This window comes from Theobroma cacao, chromosome 4 (genome assembly GCF_000208745.1).
Source record: "Theobroma cacao cultivar B97-61/B2 chromosome 4, Criollo_cocoa_genome_V2, whole genome shotgun sequence".
NCBI lineage: Eukaryota > Viridiplantae > Streptophyta > Magnoliopsida > Malvales > Malvaceae > Theobroma > Theobroma cacao.
In genome coordinates this window covers 27689472-27709634 of record NC_030853.1, presented here as the reverse complement: position 1 = coordinate 27709634, position 20163 = coordinate 27689472, and the positions used below count along the sequence as shown (strand labels likewise).

The window sequence follows — 20163 nt, the reverse complement described above, 5'->3', positions numbered from 1 at the left end:
AAGAAATAAAAAAGGAAAAAAAATGAATGGTGAGTAGGGAAAAAGGGGCACCACATTGTGGACTATATCTAGTTCTTTATCGCTAGACTCATCATCTTCTATTAATTTAACGAATAAGATATCACAACAAGGGTGGTTTTATTTATTATTATAAATAAAAATATATCAATATTTGCAAACAGCTAAGAATCATGACATGTAAAAAAAAAAATATAGAAAAAGAAAGCCTGCTTAGTTTAGATTGTCTGCCAATTTAAAATGCCAGGTAGGATTGTTATTATTATAATCCTTACTACTAACAGATTTTTACCATGTATAATTTGACCTGCTAAAGAAACCACGTAGGACCCATTATTAACACAGATGCTGAGGTTAAAAAAATGTTTTACAGATTTTTTTCCATGATTGTGAACAATTGTTTGATTTAAAAAAACCATGCACCATCATCATGGATTGTTTTTATATATATTTGTTATTAGATAGATATATTAAAATTTTTAATAGATCTACTCATAAACTTGTAAATTTTAAAATATTGGATATATAATTTAAGTTAAATAAGCGACCTGATCTAGAAGATCCAATTCCACTAGAATTATGATTTATAAAACTATTAATTAGTATCTAATAAATAACAACAAAATTATAGAGATTAGAATTAAAGTTAGAGATTAAGAAAGGGGAGTATTTTTATTTTTATTTTTATTTATAGATATAGAGTTGAGTAGTAAAGTTAGAGATTAACCAACAAGAGAATACAGATAAGTACTACAATATCAAAGGGATTTATTAAAATTAATTAAAGTATATTGATTGGTTTAAAAATAATTAAAAAGCAAAAATATTTACTTTTATAACTATACAAAATTTTGACGGTGCAATCTTTATAAAGAAACAAAAACTGTTCCAGGAAAAGTCCACAAAGTGGGACAAAGCGTGAAGCATCATACAGTGACTTTTTCACAATTTGGTATACTTCTCTCTTTCTTATTTTTTTTTTCTTATTATAATAATATTTTTTGTCTCAAATATAATAATATTTTTAAATATTTTAATAAGTAATCAAAGTTTGCTACGCCATCTCATGATCTTATCTATGTATCCGAACATTGGGCCTAGAAAAGGAACCTAACCCTTTTACTTATAATTTCCCAAACTACATTTAAAAAAACATTTCTTAAGGGAAAGTCCCATGAGTTTTAATATTTTCTTTGTTCCAATCTATTGGAATTTGGATTATTTTGACCTGACCCTTACCACCATTAATTCATTTTTTATTTCTTAAAAAATATAACTTGATTGTGGTAGTGGCACACGACAAGCAGCTCATGCCTTGTTTCTGCTTAAAATAGAGTTAGAAAACAAAATACATAATTAAATCACACAAGATCCAAGCTCGTGCTAAGGGACAAAGAGGATCAAATGGTTATGTTTTTTTTAATTAAAAAAATAAGGAATTTGAGAAAGAATAACGCGTGTGAGGTGCCACGTGGATGAGATCCACACGTGTGACATTACGGTAAGTTGGCAAGGTGATGATACTTGAGGGTAATAATATTGTCATAAAATTACTTACAAACTGGAGATTAGAAAAAGAATAATAATTAGTCATTTGCTAATACTGTTTCCCTATTTCTTGTTATAGTATTGATGAAAAAGTCACTTTGTGATAGAGCTTGTTTGACTTGGTTTTTTTTTAATTTAAAAGCTATTATAAAGTTCTTACGAAAAATAATAATTTTTAAAATTAAGTTAAAGTTGTTTGATAAATTTCTTTTTATAAATTATAATTTTTGTTAAAATTATCATAGAATGTTTTTTTTAGAGAGTAATATTGTAATTATTTTTAATAGATGAGGATATTTTTTAAACAAAAATAAAAATTCTCTTGTATTTTTAAAATAAGAGAATAAAAAGCTCCTCATATGAGCTTTTCTTGAAGCTTTTTTTTTTAATTTTATTTTTTTAAAAGTTTTTTAAAATTTATATTTAGCTTGACTTTTGCTTTTAAAAGATATATAAGTTAAAAAAAAATTAAATCAAACAAACACTAAAGAAGAGGCTTTTTGGCACGGTAGCACAATAATAATAATAATAATAATTGCTATATATAAATATAAAGTATACATGTTGATTAATGCAAGGTAATTTTGGCCTTAAAATTGTTACTTTTCCGAGAACAAAGTCATCATCATGATTCAACTTTTCGTAGTATTATCCATGTATCATCCCCCTTCCCCAAATCAAGAAAAAAAAAAGTAATTGTTTTAGAGATAATATATATATATATATCTATAATGAATTCTACAATTATTTTCTATATATATATTTTTGTCTAATTTTCTTTTTCTCTTAAATAAAATTAACAAATTTTTGAAAGACAAAAATTAATAAAAATATTTGTTTTGTTGTAAAGAAAAGTTTAAGGTTTTTTAATTAGTCCCTAGTCCCTATAATAAATATTCAATAGTTTGTGTGGTCAATTTTAATTTAACTAAGAGTTAATAGTTAAAAAGGCAACGTGAAAGTAATCTTACCTAAGCCAACATGATCTATTATTGGCTACTTAAAAGTTATTAAGTACCATTTTGCTTAAAATTCTATATTGTGCATTATGTTTTTATATTTTTATGTGCAAGCTAAGCATGAATTAACAAATTATAATATGTCCTACGTGGCATCCCAACGTTTAAAACTTTTTACTCGAAAAATGAGTTATGATTTACTAGATATAACAAAGAGCTTTTAGCATAATGCTAGAAAAAGTCTTTAAATTATTTTTAAAAAATTAAATAAAATTTATTTTTTTTATCGTATTCAACAAAGGTTTTATATTTTTATTTGTTGTCAAACAAGTCTTTATAACTAATGATTAATTAATTATCATTAATCAAAATATCATTTATCATTTTATACTCATGTGGTGCTAACGTAATATTGATATAGCAAGTAAAAATAATATATGTCCATATCATCGTGTTATATTAACATATCATATCATCAGTGTCATGTGACATAGAATAATAAGTGACATTTTGATTAAATCAACTATTAGTTATATAAACTTATTTTGCTCAAAATAAAGATATAAAAACTTATTTGATTTAAAATAAAAATACAAAAAATTAATTGAATTTAATAAAAAATAAAAATATATTTAATTTTTTTGAATAGTTTATTTTTTTAAGGATTTTGTCTAAACTTTTACATATATGAAGAAAAACTAAAACTAAAACTAACCATGATTATGCCCATAAATAAAAGCTTTTTTATATGCCTTTAAGCCCTATGCTTCTAGCTAAAAATTTAAAATTAAGCTAAGTGAAGTTGATTTGTCCTATTAAATTACAATTTATTTTCAACTTTTATATTACAAATGCTTATATAGGTCAATTATATTCATAAGATGCACAGTTAAACCAATTATTCTCAAGATAGTACGTTTGAAATCTATGCTAATGATCAAGTTGCTCATGTTGTTTATTTATTCCCTTTACTCCTTTTTTTAGTGCAAATTGATCATGAAGTTTTCATATCTGAAGCCTTTGGAAATTACCCCAAAACATTTAACAACAAAAGCAAAAGATACTTTACAACCATTAAAAGTCAAAAGAAATCTAAAAATAGGAGTAAAAAATGGTTAATATTGATTTAATTGACTTAATTGATAAAATTCGATTAATTCAATTCATTTAAACTAGTTGAAATAATTAATTCGATTAAGGGATTTACTTAAATCAGTTAAATCGAATTGCCCAGTTAAAAATTTTAATCAATTTGTGGAATGTAATTCACTCACAAAGCTTCTCCATACCTACATATAAATTAAGAGCTTTTCCATACCATAAAAAAAATATAATACTAATAATATTCAAATAAACTATTAGTTTAAAATTTTAAAAGGTTAAAAAATTTCAGTCAAATCTATCAATGGGTAAAGTTGGTCGTTTCAGCTAGTATTTGTATGAAAATCAATTAAATCGATTAATTAAGTTTCTTGATCGATTTAATCAAATTAATCGAATGTTCATTATTAACATTAAGTCTGTGACAATTGGAGAGGAAAATTTAGAAAAATTGAAAATTTTGATAATGCCAAAGAAAATAAATTGATAGGCTTCACCTATATGGGATATATAGAAAACTTTTCTTCCACAAAAAGAAAGTCCTAGTAACTTGGAAACTATCAACCCAAACATTTCCACTAAACACGGTTTAAGAATCTATGAAGATTTTATGGCAAACTTATATTTGATCGGACAACGGGACAAGTAATATGAATTCTTAATATATATAATTACAGTTTTAAGAAAAAAGATTCGACTTTATTTATTTTTTTGAAAACTAGTTAACGTTATAGATTAATACAATATCACATTCTAAACTAGATTCGAATTTAATTCTATTCAAGAATAAAATGATACATACATTTATCATAGTACCAAAATTAATTAGGTGCTTGCCCCTGGCTGCGAAGAAGATTGAAAGTACAAGCACGTTATTTAAAACTTAAGATAAAAAAATTAGAAGATTTAGGTTGAATTAAATTGTGTATATTTCGTTCAAATTATAAATAAAATCATGTTTAAGTGTTAAAAAGTACTGAACAAAACATTAAAACACTTCATAATTAAAGATTTGAGTTAAATTTAATACGAATTAATAATGTTAACGTTAACATATCACATGATTTTATTAGGAGTAGGAAAACAGAACTCGTACCTAAACTTTAAGCTCTATGTGGAAGTCATTAACTGGGCTGGACACAGCATACTGGGGCAGTTAGTGCAGTCAGCCCAGCTCCATGCCTGCCAGTGGGCTTTTTTACTGTCTTTTACTCTCTTTATTTATTTTTCATGAATTAAAGTGAAAACTTTTGAACACCTGCAAAATGAGTGAAAGGAGAAATCTTGGTCATGTGATGAGAACTTGACAAAATTTGCAGAAAATCTATCCCAAACCATAATATTTTTTTGATAGGTATCTGAAACCATAATTAAGATGGAATAATGGATAAACTATTCTTTGAGTACAATCATGCCAGCTTCTAGATTGATGCTACTACACATTTTTACTTCATTGTGACAGATGTAATCTCAATGAANAGTCAGGGGTGAAAAATGCAGATTGAAACTCGGTTTTACTTGCATGCACTTATTATCGAGAAGAATATAAGATACCCAAAATTTAATACTTAATTCCAATGGAGGAAGGCTTGCAATCTTCTTGGCTTGAAATTTGGCGGTTGCCTAATTAGATGGGAAAGATTCCTGTCCAACAACAAGCTTATGACATTTTCTTTGACAAGACGAACAAATCCTTATGCTGATTTACAGAACTTCCATGACTTTATCTCCATTTTTGGCACAGATATTTTATCTAGAGAGATTCGTTCACCAGGATACCTAAAATCTATGAAAAACTATTCAACCATACACCCAAAATTGACTACTAGTAACAAATCAGGTTAAAACATGTGATAATATCGCTTAGGGGTGAGTAAAATCAAACTAAACTATTTATTCTTCTAAATTAAATGTAATTTGAGTAAAACAGTTAGGTTTAATTGATTCATTAAATCAATTGATTCAAAATATTTGATCCAATTGGTTTTTTGGTTGATTATCGGCTTTTAAATTTTTAGACCAATTCACTAAGAAAATTAAATTAATTAATTAATTATTATATATGTATATTAATATATAATATTTTTTATATTATATTTAGAAGAATTGATAGTAAACTAAATTAATAATATACTTAAAATATGTTAGTTTATTATATCTACGTATGCAAATCGTAATTATAGTAATTTAATTTTAATTATATATATTTATTTATAAATCTATATTAATATGAAATTACAAGTTATATATTTTAAATGATAAAACTTATATGTTAATATTGTAATATATGATAGTAAATATCTTAAATATTAATATGTTATAATTATTACATCTTAGTAATATTTCGTAATATAAAATGTTATAAATATATATAATTGCATAAACATTTTATATATATATATAATTTATACATAAGTATTAGTATAACTTATAATAAATCTTATTTATATGATTACATTAAATAATTTTATTAATTATCACTTTAGTTTTTATAATATATTATTTATAATTAATTGTTATTTATACAAATTTTGATATAAAACATTATAACATACAAGTTGTGTCATTAATTTCATATATACATAATAAAGTAATATATTATAGATACATATATTTAATTTATACATAAGTATTATTGTAACCTATAATAGACTTTATTTATATCATTACACTTAATAATTTTATTAGTTATTACCTTAATTTTTATAACATATTATTTATAATTAATTATTATTTACACAAACTTTGATTTAAAAATTAAAATATTATAACATATAAGTTGTGTCATTAATTTTACATATATAATAAAATAATATATTATATATATTTATATATTTAATTTATACATAATTTGTATATTTTATAATTATAGATGAAGTTTATAGATTTTAATGTTGTAATTTGTAAAAATGATAAAATTTTGATCCATTGGTTCAAAACCAAATCAATTTTATATTTAGTGGGTTTGATCGATTTTTTAAAAATATTTGATTCTTTTGATTTTTAAATATTACGATCTAAACCACCAAATCTAGCTATTTGCTCACCCCTAATATTGCTTATTTGTTGAACTTGGACAGAATAAATAAAGTCCTTTTGGCAAGACAAAGTGGCACATCAAGGATAGGCACTAGGGAGAGGTTGGTTGGACAAATTTATTCCCAAAATTTCCCTGTTGCAATTGTTTTTGTTAATATGGCACAATGTGTTTTTATTTTTATCTCATCAAGACTTTAACCACAGCATAAGTCAAAATCATACCAATGTAGAGCATTCATGGGTAAATGGTCTCTAAATGCTGTCGGGTTTCGACTCCCTTCCATTACTTTAATTTTACTATAATAATTTATACATCAAATATAAATCTGATTTTTTATTTTTCTAGCTAGAGGGATCAATTGATCTTCAATTTTTTTCAACTAATTTTAATATATTTTATCAAAACTTTGTATGTACATGTACAATGTATGAATTTATATTTTAGATATAATTCTTATTAGATGCACCAAAAGAAAAGAAAATAGAAAAATTTATAATCTTCATGACTCAATAATGCAAAATTGAAGTGCCATTATTGATGAAAGGGTGACCACTTAGCAAGTTGGTTATTTACCCTCTCTGCAGAGATGGTAGCTTGTACCAAACTTTGGGGGGTGTACTTGCTTTCTAAGTAGCCAACAAAGAAAATAAAGTGATAAAGTTGTTTTGGCAAGTAATGCAAAATTTTCCAAGTTATAAAGTCTTAAAATATCCTAAAGAATGTTAATATATATTGGTGCAAAAAGAACTTCATTTTCTTGGTGGTTATTGACATTTAAATCTCGGAAGAACAAGACATGGTGATAAAACTTTTTGGCACTGGTAATGCTTAATTTAATGCATGTACCAAAAATACCCAAATCTTCAGTGCTCTCTTGCCTGAAAGAAACTGTGCAAATACACGTGATTTGGTGGAAGGAAAGCAAGAGATATCTTCAATGTGAGATTAATCTTCTCTCTTGGCAAATTTGGTGTACACATTTATACTAAGTGAATTATGAAATGAGAAAATGGGGATTGTCTCCAACAGGTAGTCAATACTTCTGGACCAAGCTAATATAATTAGGTAGGGAGGGTATAACGTGAAATTTCTATCTAATAGATCAGGCCATTCAATTACTTAAAAGTATCATTTCAACTGTGAGATTGAAGATGTTCTTCAAATTTGTTTTGGGGTGTTGTTGGTAGAGTTTAAATTGGAGCTGAGTTTCTTTAAAGAGATGGGTGAGCATTGAGTAAAGTTTTGCATAATAGTTCTAGGTCAAAGTAGACCAAGAAGTAAGGAAAGGTGACATGAATTACTAATTACAAGCTTCAAATTCTTTTTATAGGCAATTTAAAGGGAGATTTCGTATTGGGTTTGCTAGTGAAAATTTGGCATCTTCTTGACTATTCTTGGCACCGACGTTAGATGACTTCAAAAGACATAATAAAGACAGGGACAAATAAGATAAGAAAAATAGAAATTAAACATGTCATAAATGAAATTCAATGAATTATTTGATTTAAGATAATCTTACATCTTCAGATATAATTCAAAAAATAAAAAAGAAAAGAAAACATATCCAATAAATAGGCAAATAACCCTTAAATAGAAAAAAATGTTAATCTAGAAGTGAAATGGTATTATTTTTGTTTTTAAACCTTTTCTCTAAAAGGAAAATGAAATAATTATTAAAAAAATAAGGGCTCAAAAGCATAAGAGCTTGAGGTGCTAGTACATGTTTCTTAGGGTTTGAGTCCCGTATAGGCAGAATATTCAATGAGCTTTGTAAGCCCATGATGTAAGGTTTTCAAGCTTTATGGGCTTTCTTCTAACATAATTAAGTCGTAGCTCGAGCTCCACTGAATCAAACTTTCACTGCTCCAGCTAGGATTTAACTATATTAACTAATTATACTAGAAAATATGGATTATATATCAACTACGAAAAAATTAAGAGCATTATATATAGTAATATATATAAAAACTGTCACCAGAAAATTTAAAAGGTAGGAGTATTAACTTTGCAATTACTTGCAGAAGGAAAAATTAAAGGCTAGTAAAATTAGAAATATATGATTCTAGAAACATGCATTGCATTTTGTTCCAAAGGTGTTGCTAGCCACCATTTTCAAATATCATATAATTACTATTAAATTGAGTTACGCTGACTCACCCATCATCAAGCAGAAAAGCCTAAAACATAATGCAAAAGGGGGAACCCAAAATTTTCAAAAAGAAACATCTTCATTCATTATTATATCTCCCATTTACTGCAAAAGTTCATCAAAAATGATGGTGGAGGTAAGTGGTTGTGATTTTCTGAGTCAGATTACTTCAACAAAGTTTTTCCTTTTCCTTTTTTTTTTCTAAAAGAAAATTAAATCTTAGTCCACTCATATGTTAATCTTAGTTAATCACCTAATCTTAATTAATCACCATTTTAATAAGCTTAAAGTGATTCTCTGCTTTTTGCAATTGGGATTTGTGATTATCAGATAATTATAGCACAAGAATTGTGATAGCTTCGAAGCCAGTGTGACCAAATTTTCACTGATCGGCTTTTGTTTCAAATGGTTCAACGTGCATTGTGGATAAATCAATTACATTGATAGGTCAAAAAATATGGGACCTTCACTTACTCTTTTTCTCCTTTCATTTTGGGAGTATAGTCAGCAATGACAGACCCAATTTTTTTTCTCTTCAAATTCTGAAATAATTTTCCAACTCCCAAAGTTGTTCTTAATGCTTTTTAAAAGAAAATTAAAGTGTAAGTATCAATTAGGTTATGTTTATAACTTACATAACTCTTGAACCATGAGAAGTTATAATACCATTTCCTTAACCTTTCAATATTGTATTAAAAGATTATAAATCAAATTCATAATTTACTAACATATTGACAAAACACCCTTAACAATCCTCTCAATCTTAAACTACTGATTAGCATTTGACATTGCTAAATGTAAACACTGAAAATTAAGCTGATGCCAGCTGTGTTGATATCCTTTTAGAAATGGCGGCCTTTGACTAGCCACCAAATCTGCAGCATGGGGCTGAGCAATGAGCATGCATGAATTTGAGGATTAATTCATTTCCACCTTTCGGCTTTACTCTCCCCAATTTAATCTTAAGCTCTACTTTCCCGTGAATGAGAACTTTATCTTTCCTTATCTTATCCAAGAAGACAGAACTCTCTCACCATTCAACACAACACCAAAACCTTAAACTCGATGCCTTCCATTGTTTTGGAAACCGCCCAAAAAGTATTGGTCAAATTTGGTGCCTCCCTCTTCCTTCTCAATCTCCCCTTCATCTGTATTCTTTTCCAAAGTAAATTTGAAGAAGCAATATCTAGTCAATCCCAGATGCTACATGAAAATGACCAGCGCCAAAAGAAAAACAAGAAAAGTGTTTTAATTTCCTTGTTTAACTTTTCTCTAATAAAATATTAATATAGTTTTAAACCCACCCCCCCCCCCCCCCAAAAAAAAAAAAAAACCCTAAAAGTTAACTCACATTCTGATATTGGATCTGGATTCCAACCTATCCAGACAGCTTAGCCATCACATGTTTTAGCTGATGGATCACAAGCTGAATAAGAAAAGAAAAATATTTCAAAAGTAATTTATGAATTTTCCTAATTAATTTCAATTGCAATTTTTTATTAGAAAGGTTAGCTATCAAATCTTTGATGTTAATATTACACATTTTTTTTCTAAATTTTTATTTTCAGTTTTGGTGTAGATATACTTAAGGCTAAAAGACTTGTTACTTTTTAATAATCAAAACTTTGCACATGTTGCACGTTTACAAAGGAGAAAGCCGACCCCAACCCTAAAATCATTATATGACATTAATTAATTATTAAAATTCTGATAGCTCATTTTGTAGGCGTGAGGATGGTGATTTTATCAATGGAAAATTAAGAAATCGATCATGGTTTCTTGAAAATTTGATTTTAGAATTGAAGTGCGATTACCCTTAAAACAAGTGTTATCTTTATAACTAGCACAACCAATCTTAGCAAATGCTTGGAGCATTTTTTGGGGTTGTTCTCTTGGTACACGATTTTAGTGGAAAAGAAAGAATTGTCTTTGGTTCAATGATTAAATGGGTTGCTTTGTATATTTTGGCCGTTTCCCAATCTGCAATGGATGACACTTTGAATTTGGAAATTAGCATAGACAACAAAAAGTACAATAAGCTCAGTTTGCGAGAGCGCCATCTTCCAAGTTCTGTGGTTCATGCAAAGCATATATTTATCCTTGACAAGATTTTGCAGACACACATAGGCACTATTCTTCATCTATTCTTTTGTTCAATGATTGATTTACATGATAAAAGTAACAAATTTCATTTTCTTTTCCTATTATTTTTTTTGGGTAAACAGGAAGAGATTTGATCTCATATATTTTGATATCAAGTTAGCTAACACTAGCTTCCCACAAAAAATATGTGAATGTCTTTATCAGTCCATTGAACAAAAACAAAAGTGGTTTAAGCACTTGCATTGAACTTTCAATTCTCTCCTAGAATTATTAGGCTTTGTAACTGTTTTAAGTGGCGTCATAAGGTGGACTTTAGAATTTTCAAGTTGGCAAAAATCCTAGCATTAGCCATTAGGTAAGCGCCTTGGCAAGTTCTCTGAAGCTGCAGTTGCTTGAGCTTTGTTCCCATATACGAAAAGGATGGCACGTAGTTTTCACACCCCACACTGCTCATAGTTTTGGCTGATCATTTGCAAATTGCAACAAAGAAAGGTCCACAAGAAAGTGTTGTTTTTCTGAGTGCATTGCTAAGATTTCTGAATGTGATATCTCTGGCTTTGTCCAGCTTGTGTTTTGAGACTTTCAGAAGTCTAAAAACCCAAGTTTTTGTGTTTTGATTTTCCACTCCAGGTCGTAAATCCATCATGCTCAGAGTGAGACGACATTATTAGTGGAATATATAGATATATGTATACTTTTCTTCGATGTTGATGAATCCAGTGCTAGGCTCTTATTCCACCATCTTCATAACAAGCCTTCCCATTCCACATTTGGCCCTCACATTTCTGTCAATGGAATGTAAACAGATTTGAGATTTTATTTTCTTGGATTCTAGTATGAAATGTAATGGCAAAATTGAATTCAACAATATCTTTACCATTATGGCCAAAACAGAACATGGGAAAATGGTATAATCAATTAATTAATTAAGAAGCAGAGTAATGTTACAGTACTTTTTACTTATTGTTCAAAGAGAGATTTGTTAATCTCCCTTAACCATAATGCTATCACAATTGGGCTAGCTTTGTTCTTCATTGTTTCAAAGTTTGCAACTAATTGTCCCTCTTATACCAAACGTGTTGGTTGGGCCGATGAAGAGAAACAAGAACCCCGCTGAAGTATCCTACTTTATCCGATCCCATACCTTTTCCCTCTTTCCCTATGAAATATCCTTCTTAATTCGAATACCCCTTTTCTTTTTCCTCTTTTGGGGGGAGAATATGCATCTTGTTAGAGAATTCCCCCAACGTTTCTTTTACACTTATTTTCATATTGCATTACCTTTTGGATTATTCATGAAAACAAAATGCTGTCATTCGTTTGCAACAAGAAAGAATCTAACTTATCATCAACTATAGCTTGAATAAATTTTGGATAATTAGAGATAATTAATAGCTTGTACTTCATATTTAAGTATTGGTCACAACAAAATGAATGCGTGGCCACAAAATGAAGAAAAATAATCCCATAGATAGAGACTCAAACTAGACGTCGAAAGAAGATTTTTTTGCTGCCAAGCTGTGGCAGAAAGGAAAATCTTATTCTCCAAAAATGGGGTAAAAACATGATAAAATCAGGCATTTCCCAATCCCAACAAACCAGTAATTGTGTGGTGTTAAATACTGAGACACGTTTCCCAACCCTATGGATAAACATTGCCCCATCAAACCCAAACCCCCATGGTTTCCTTCGCTTCATATTTCTTCAACACTCAACCAACACATTGGGTCAACAACTTTGTCTTTGACTTATCAATTTTTTTTTTCCTTCCAATTTATATTATGCTTTTAACAAGTTGACCTATCCTCTTCGTTTTCACACTTGCAATATTCCAAGAAACCGAAGACATAAAAGCCTAAAAAAAAAAAAAGAACAGAACTCAAATTTGCTTTATAACCTTCGATCAACAGTGCTACGTACCACCGGGCAACCTTAATCAAGTGCCGTTGGTTGACTAACTAGCCGTCAAAGAAAATTAAAAACCCAGCAGTTAAAAAAAAAACCCACAGACAAGTCCATAGCCACGTGGAAAGATGCTAGTGGTGGTGACCCACTACGTCCTCCATTTCGTACCTCGTGCTGGTGTTTTTAACTATGGCCCTCGACTTCTATATAAACCCATCCTTCCTCTCTTGCCTATTCCATTCCATCCATTAAAAACTACTCACTTTGTTCTTCTCTTCTTCATTTTATAGAGAGAAAAAAAAGAGAGGGAAGCTTCGTTTTCTTAGGTGATATATATAGTAAGAGAGTTTGGTAACCATGCCAGCAGGTGGATTCTCATCGGTGCCACCGGCGGGGGTGGAGTTCGAAGCTAAGATCACTCCCATCGTCATTATTTCTTGTATAATGGCAGCCACCGGCGGCCTCATGTTCGGTTATGACGTCGGTGTTTCTGGTAAATCATCTTTTTATAGCTTGCATGTATGTTTATATCATTAATAAACAAATTAGCCGCAAAGGAGTCCAGCCTTTTTCCCTTTTAAATATCTTTTGGCTTATTTAAAGGTTTCTTTTAAATTCTTTATTATATAGTTTAACCACGTTTTACCAAAAAAACCATTTTAGGGTTTAATTAAGGTTTGAATTTGTGAAAAGAAATGAAAAAGAAGAAGTAACACTGCCAAAAAAAAAAAGAAAAAGAAAAAGAAAGCAGCATTTCTCCCGCCAAAGAGACAAGGGTTGTTTCGGAATTTTAGTCTGTCTGGCTTCATAAGGCCGTTGACGAAGGAGTTCTGTTAACGGTTGTTGGTGGAGCCCGGTAGTTGCTCCTATGGTAGTAATATGTTCATTTTTGTTCAAATTACCACTTTACCCATCTCCGAATTTCCTTTTTTATTCCATAAAAAATAGACTAAATAAATTAAAAAAAAAAGCCTCTCGAGCAAATGGTAATTACCTAATCACATGGCTTTGTTGGCAAGAAAAACATGCCGACATCGATAGATAACTGTTTTTGGCCATGAAATGAAATTATTGACAGCACATCTATTAAATTACTTAATTTTTTTTTTCTTTTGGATTGAGATATATGACCTTTACTTTAATGAATTATTAATTTGCTTGTCCATCATTCAAGCAACAGAAAAAAAAAATTCATTGTCTTGTAATAATTTAATTCAATTAATTAATTGACTTTTTTTTCATGAAGGTGGAGTTACATCCATGCCGGACTTCTTGCTAAAATTCTTTCCAGTGGTTTATCGTCGGACAAATGACCCGGGAATCAATGGAAATTACTGCAAATATGATAATCAAGGCCTGCAACTGTTCACCTCATCGCTTTATTTGGCTGGTTTAACGGCCACCTTCTTTGCCTCGTATACCACTAGGAGGCTTGGTCGCCGGCTCACCATGTTGATTGCTGGTTTCTTTTTCATTGTTGGTGTTGTTCTTAATGCTGCTGCTCAAGACCTGGCCATGCTTATTATTGGCAGGATATTGCTTGGTTGTGGAGTTGGTTTTGCTAATCAGGTAATTTAGATTTACGGATTTTTATTATATATATTTTAACTTTATATATATAGATATACATATATATATATATACCATGTTGAAAGTTTGATTAATTTCTTTTAGGTTCTAAACATCAAGCACCAAAAAAATTGATACATTGAATTAGGACTTATCTGAGTTGGGCCAATGTGTGAACTTGGTACATGTAAATAAAAGTAGAATACCTAATTAAGGTAATTAAAGGCAAAAACGCGTTTGTTTTTGGGTTGTCTCCAGTTGAGGTAGCCTTATCAACATCACTGAAATCCCCTTTCAAGAACAGTTCAGTTGGATACATTGGTTCCCAATAATGGTGATCCATGACTTTATAAACTATATATTTTAATTGATGATGATAATCACACCAATTGAATTATCGCCTTGTCGGACACTTGATGATCCATCAGCTCCTCAATGAGTCAAAACCTCCATTAATTTCCTCAAATTCTTACATCTCCACCACTCCCTTCTCAGCACGTACATAGCAAAAAACTCTTGAACTTGTCGGTTGGCGTAGTTTTGTAAGAAATAGGAACCGACCTTTATGACCCAATGCTCCAAATAGCAATTGGTTGATTATATTAATTAATTAGCTATAGTCTGATAATTAAATTATTGCTTCTTGTTTAGTTTGCTTTTTTTCCTTATTGAGTCTTAGTCACCACCCAGTTTGTTTTTATTATCAGCTTCACCTTTGTATCGTTAATTATATTCTGAGATTTGACGTTATATACATGTGATTGTGACTCTTTTCACTTCATTGGCTTAATTTAACGAAGGCATCATATGAAAAAGATCCTTTAGCTTGGTTTTATCCAGAAAAAGTCTTCAAAAGCAGCTTTCTTTACATTTTCTTCTTGCTCTTTGGAATCCTCCTTTTTTTTTAAATCTTTTTTGACAACTGTTCTAGGTCCTCTATGAATTACGTGATGCGTTGTTGACCCTTTGTCACTATCTCTAGTCATCACCTGTGTGGTGTACATTTTTTAATTGTTTATCTTATCTTTTTGTATTTACTTGGACCTTAAATTCAACTTCCCTATGTTCGAACTTTGTAGCTGATGGAACAGTAGCGGTGCATAGGGATTCAAGGTTTTTTTTTTTTTTATTTGAAATAGACAAATTTGAACCCCATTTTTTTGAAAAATGAAATATATATTATAACATTTAGTATTAAATATTCGATTACGGTTCCAAAATTGATTTGATTATATATGTCCAAAGATATTTGTATATTTTTTTAATCATACCTACCACATCGAAAGTGGTAACGTGTATAACATGGAAAATTAAAAGCATAGTGACAAAATTCGAGTGTATAATGACAAATTTTACTTTAATTTTAATTTAATTTGAATTTGATTTAGTTAAAATTTGAAACATTTAATTTAAAGTACTGAATTGCTCGTATTGCAAATTGAATGTACAATAGGCTGTCCCACTGTTCCTATCGGAGATGGCACCCACAAGGATTCGTGGAGGGTTAAACATATTATTTCAGCTTAACGTCACCATCGGAATTCTATTTGCCAATCTTGTCAACTACGGGACTGCCAAGTAAGGCTCTTTCTCCCTCTTACTCTTATACGTTTCTTCATTTTTTAAGGGAGGTTTTGTTGGACTAAACGACAGAAATTAATGGCTGAAATGATGCTTTTTCTATGAATTAAAATTAAAATCAGCATTATTATAAACATAGGGGCAAGATTTTATGTTTGTAACAGTTGAAATTAAGTGGGGTACGAAGTACACGTACCCTGTTGCAGAATTGTTTAGTAGTTTGAAGGTGGCAGCTGCTGCTATGAAAACAACCAATTTCGTATTCTAAAATACTCCCAGTTATATATTTCTCGACACCTGTTAGCAGTTAACACCTAAGAGTCAATAATTGCACACTTATTAAGCCAGCAAGCAAGACATTGGCAGATGATAATGTTATTCCAGGGAGTCTCTAACTCGAATTCAAAGATGCCATTGATAAGTCTAACTTGGTTATTTTTTTAAGCAAAAAGCTTGCTGTCTTTTATTCTTCGGAGCCATAAAATTTCTTTGGCTGGAATAGCATAGTCAATATGAACTTTTGAAAGTATGTTTTAATCCCAATCAAATGCTTTGAATGCTAGCTTAAGATGGTCAGGTTTGATCATTCAATGACTTTACATACTATAGTGTGGATAGTTCATAGCCCTCTCTTGGGGGGAATCTCTGCGGCCTGCTAGACCTGCGACCATAAAATTTTAAAAGGCTATGCAATTCATGCCTCGAAACTGTGAAGACATCAAATAGGAAAGGATTAGTTTCAGTTTCTAATTACCAAGCAGTTCGAAATCATTTTTTTTAGTATAATAATTGCATAAGTAACCAGCCATTGACAGAATTTGGTGCAATGATACTCAAGGATTTTGCTATCTTGTTGCCAATAATTCCTTCCTGGTTAATAACACCCTTTCAAAGTGCAAATTGTATATGCAAACTTTTTCAAGAAAAAAAAGGAACCTCGATTTGCTTTGTATAGGACAATGATGACTCTTAATCGTTGCTCATTTCCACGTTTTGGAAATAATAATGTCTTTTGGGGGCTAGTCGTCAATCAGTCATTTCCTTTTGCATTGAGACTAAATTCTGGCCTTTTCTTCTGACTATCATTGATGCTTTGCTTTGCAACAACAGAATTGAAGGAGGATGGGGTTGGAGGCTATCATTAGGGTTAGCCGGTATTCCAGCACTTCTCTTAACCGTTGGAGCCCTCCTGGTGGTTGACAGTCCTAACAGTCTCGTCGAGCGTGGTCATCTGGAAGAAGGAAAGGCTGTGCTTAGAAAGATTCGGGGCACAGATAATATTGAGCCTGAGTTCCTGGAGCTTGTTGAGGCAAGTCGTGTTGCTAAACAAGTGAAACACCCTTTCAGAAATCTCCTTCAGCGCAGGAACCGCCCCCAACTTGTCATTGCAATTGCTCTGCAGGTTGGTGCTTAAGATGACAACTTCTTGTTGCTGATTCAGCTTTAAGGATTAGATAGAAATATAGATTGACTATCTAATGATAATGTTGATGCATGTCTGTTGGTAACATTAGCAATTCTTACTGACATGTCCGCTTTTCTTTGGAATACTTGGAACAGATCTTCCAGCAATGTACGGGTATCAATGCAATCATGTTTTACGCTCCAGTCCTGTTTGACACACTAGGATTTGGCAATGATGCTGCCCTTTACTCTGCTGTGATCACTGGGGCTGTCAATGTGCTCTCCACCATTGTATCCATTTACTCAGTTGACAAAGTGGGCCGTCGCGTGCTGTTACTTGAAGCCGGTGTCCAGATGTTTTTCTCTCAAGTAGTCATAGCAATTATTCTAGGAATCAAGGTTAAAGACCATTCTGATGATCTCCACAAAAGTTTTGCAATCCTAGTTGTTGTTATGGTGTGTACTTTCGTCTCAGCCTTTGCTTGGTCTTGGGGGCCTCTTGGTTGGCTGATCCCTAGTGAAACATTCCCCCTGGAGACCCGGTCGGCAGGCCAGAGTGTGACTGTTTGTGTCAACTTGCTCTTCACCTTTGTTATAGCTCAGGCTTTCCTCTCAATGCTCTGCCACTTCAAGTATGGAATCTTCTTGTTCTTCTCTGGCTGGGTCCTGATCATGTCGATCTTTACACTGTTTCTGATACCCGAGACGAAAAACGTTCCAATTGAAGAGATGACTGAGAGAGTGTGGAAGCAGCACTGGTTTTGGAAGAGATTCATCGATGATGATCATGAGGGAGCAGCTGTTGCCAATGGCAATATTGCAAAGAAAAATGGGCATGCTAATGGATTTGATCCAACTTCCCAGTTGTAAATTTGAGCTGTTTCTACTTACATCTCAGTACTTGAAAAAAATAGATCCATTAGAGAGTAGACAATGGATATAGGTATCAGAGATATGTATGACTAGTGTTATTTAAAAGTCCTGGTGAAATTGTTGCGAGAGTATTTGATGTATAATAGTAGCTATCAAAAATCAATCTTTGTGCACCAGATGTTAAAGCAGGATAATGTTTTCCTGCTGAGTTATAATCATTCATTGGCAGAATTTTTGATCTGCCTGCAATATATCTTGGATCAATAAGTTCAATCAATGGAATAACCTCTGTTTTCCAATTTCTCTCTGCTCCTAACCCAAAGATGAGAGCAAATTCTCCTGGCGTATCTTCAACCTTAACCAATGTAAATTCCCTGTTAGAAAATTTTGTCTGCAACAAGATTATCAGTTACTGGTTACCAAATGAGGCTTTGGAAAGGATCAGAGAACAACACTGCCAACTATATAAGGATGGGTACATAGGGGGCAAGAATGAGCCCATATTCAAAGTTGCATTTGTCCAAACTGAAAGGCTTCTTCTTCATCTAACTGGCCCCCTAGCCCCAAGCGGGGTGTTTTGCCAACCTAACACGTGAAGTTTGGTTCACAGCAAATTTTCCACTATTACTGCTGATAGAAACGTAGCTGTCCCACGGTCTTTGCCTTGTCCAAAGACAACTGAGACTGGTTGTTTGTTGAGATCGGTAGTGCACAGGAGGTTGACCCCGAAGTAAAGAAAGAAGAGAATGTCAAATTGGTAAAGGGTCTATTTACTTGAAGACATCAACTTGTCTTGTATAGCATTTTCCCTTTAACCTAGTACCCAAAGATATCCATACTTAAGCTCTACATGAAAAAGAACTTGCAGCAGAAAATCTTGATTTAATTGTAAGTAAATTCGATTTCAAATGAACTCGTGATAGATGGAGTGATTTTTATGTATCGAAAATACTCCAACTCGATTGATGTAAAATATTTTTTTTATCGTCATTCTAACACTCTCTCACATGTAAAAATAATAGATTTATAACCAAGGATGAACTTTACATATAAAAATAAGGAACTTATTAAGTCAATTTTCTCACAGCAACAGTTCCAAACTCCTCTCCCTGTTAACGAACGTCTAATTCAGTCTCGCCGATGTCAACAGTGCTGACAAATGCATTTATCATTACAAAGCCAAAAAGTAGAGGATACAATCTCATTAGTTATTACATATTATAACATAGTATAAGGGAAACTAGTAAGCTTGATAGTTGTCTTTTTTTCCGTTTCGCCCCACATTTCTTTGATGAAACGAACAAGAGACAACAAGAAATGTAAGCTGTATACTTGCATTGGGGGACTATGCCATCATGGCACTTACCAATAAAGAAAAAGATATACATGTAGTGCCAATGTGCCATCATGGCAGCCTAGCATTCCTTGTCGAATATGTACTTGGATCTGCATTTCTACAACTTACCAACAGTCCTCCAGCATTCTTTCCTTTCAAGCGTTTCAAGCATTGCCCTGAAGTCTTAAAACATGGATCATGATGATGCAAACAGCAAAAATTGGGTGTGGCAACAACCAGATCTTTAGTATTTGTTTTTTCCATCTGTGTTGCTATTTTGTTAAGTCATAATCAAGAATCATATGTCCTTTACCCTTTGATTTATCTCCTCCCTCTATTGTTTTTTTCTTCCTTAAGTAATTTGTTAGTCGTAGTTTGTTGAGATCTGGTCTGTTTCGTCATTGATGTAATCTCAGTAGGGGAACCCAATATGCATGATTAAAGGAAAAACAAAATAAAACAAGGACGGCTGTTAATTTTTGACAACCCATTATAGGAAATTATCTACTATACTAGGATTAACCCATTGCTTTTATAACACGAAGAAAAGCTCTGTTTATCAGAAATGAATTAAAGC

At 31.3% G+C, this 20163-nt stretch overlaps 1 protein-coding gene across 1 annotated transcript; it reads left to right on the top strand.

The window, feature by feature from the left end:
- LOC18602953 (sugar transport protein 13) lies at nt 13052-18547 on the top strand. The gene is made up of 5 exons (XM_007034647.2): nt 13052-13316; nt 14070-14392; nt 15846-15970; nt 17084-17375; nt 17534-18547. Exons 1-5 carry the CDS (start codon nt 13181-13183, stop codon nt 18245-18247), a joined length of 1590 nt encoding a protein of 529 aa, XP_007034709.1. The 5' UTR covers nt 13052-13180; the 3' UTR covers nt 18248-18547.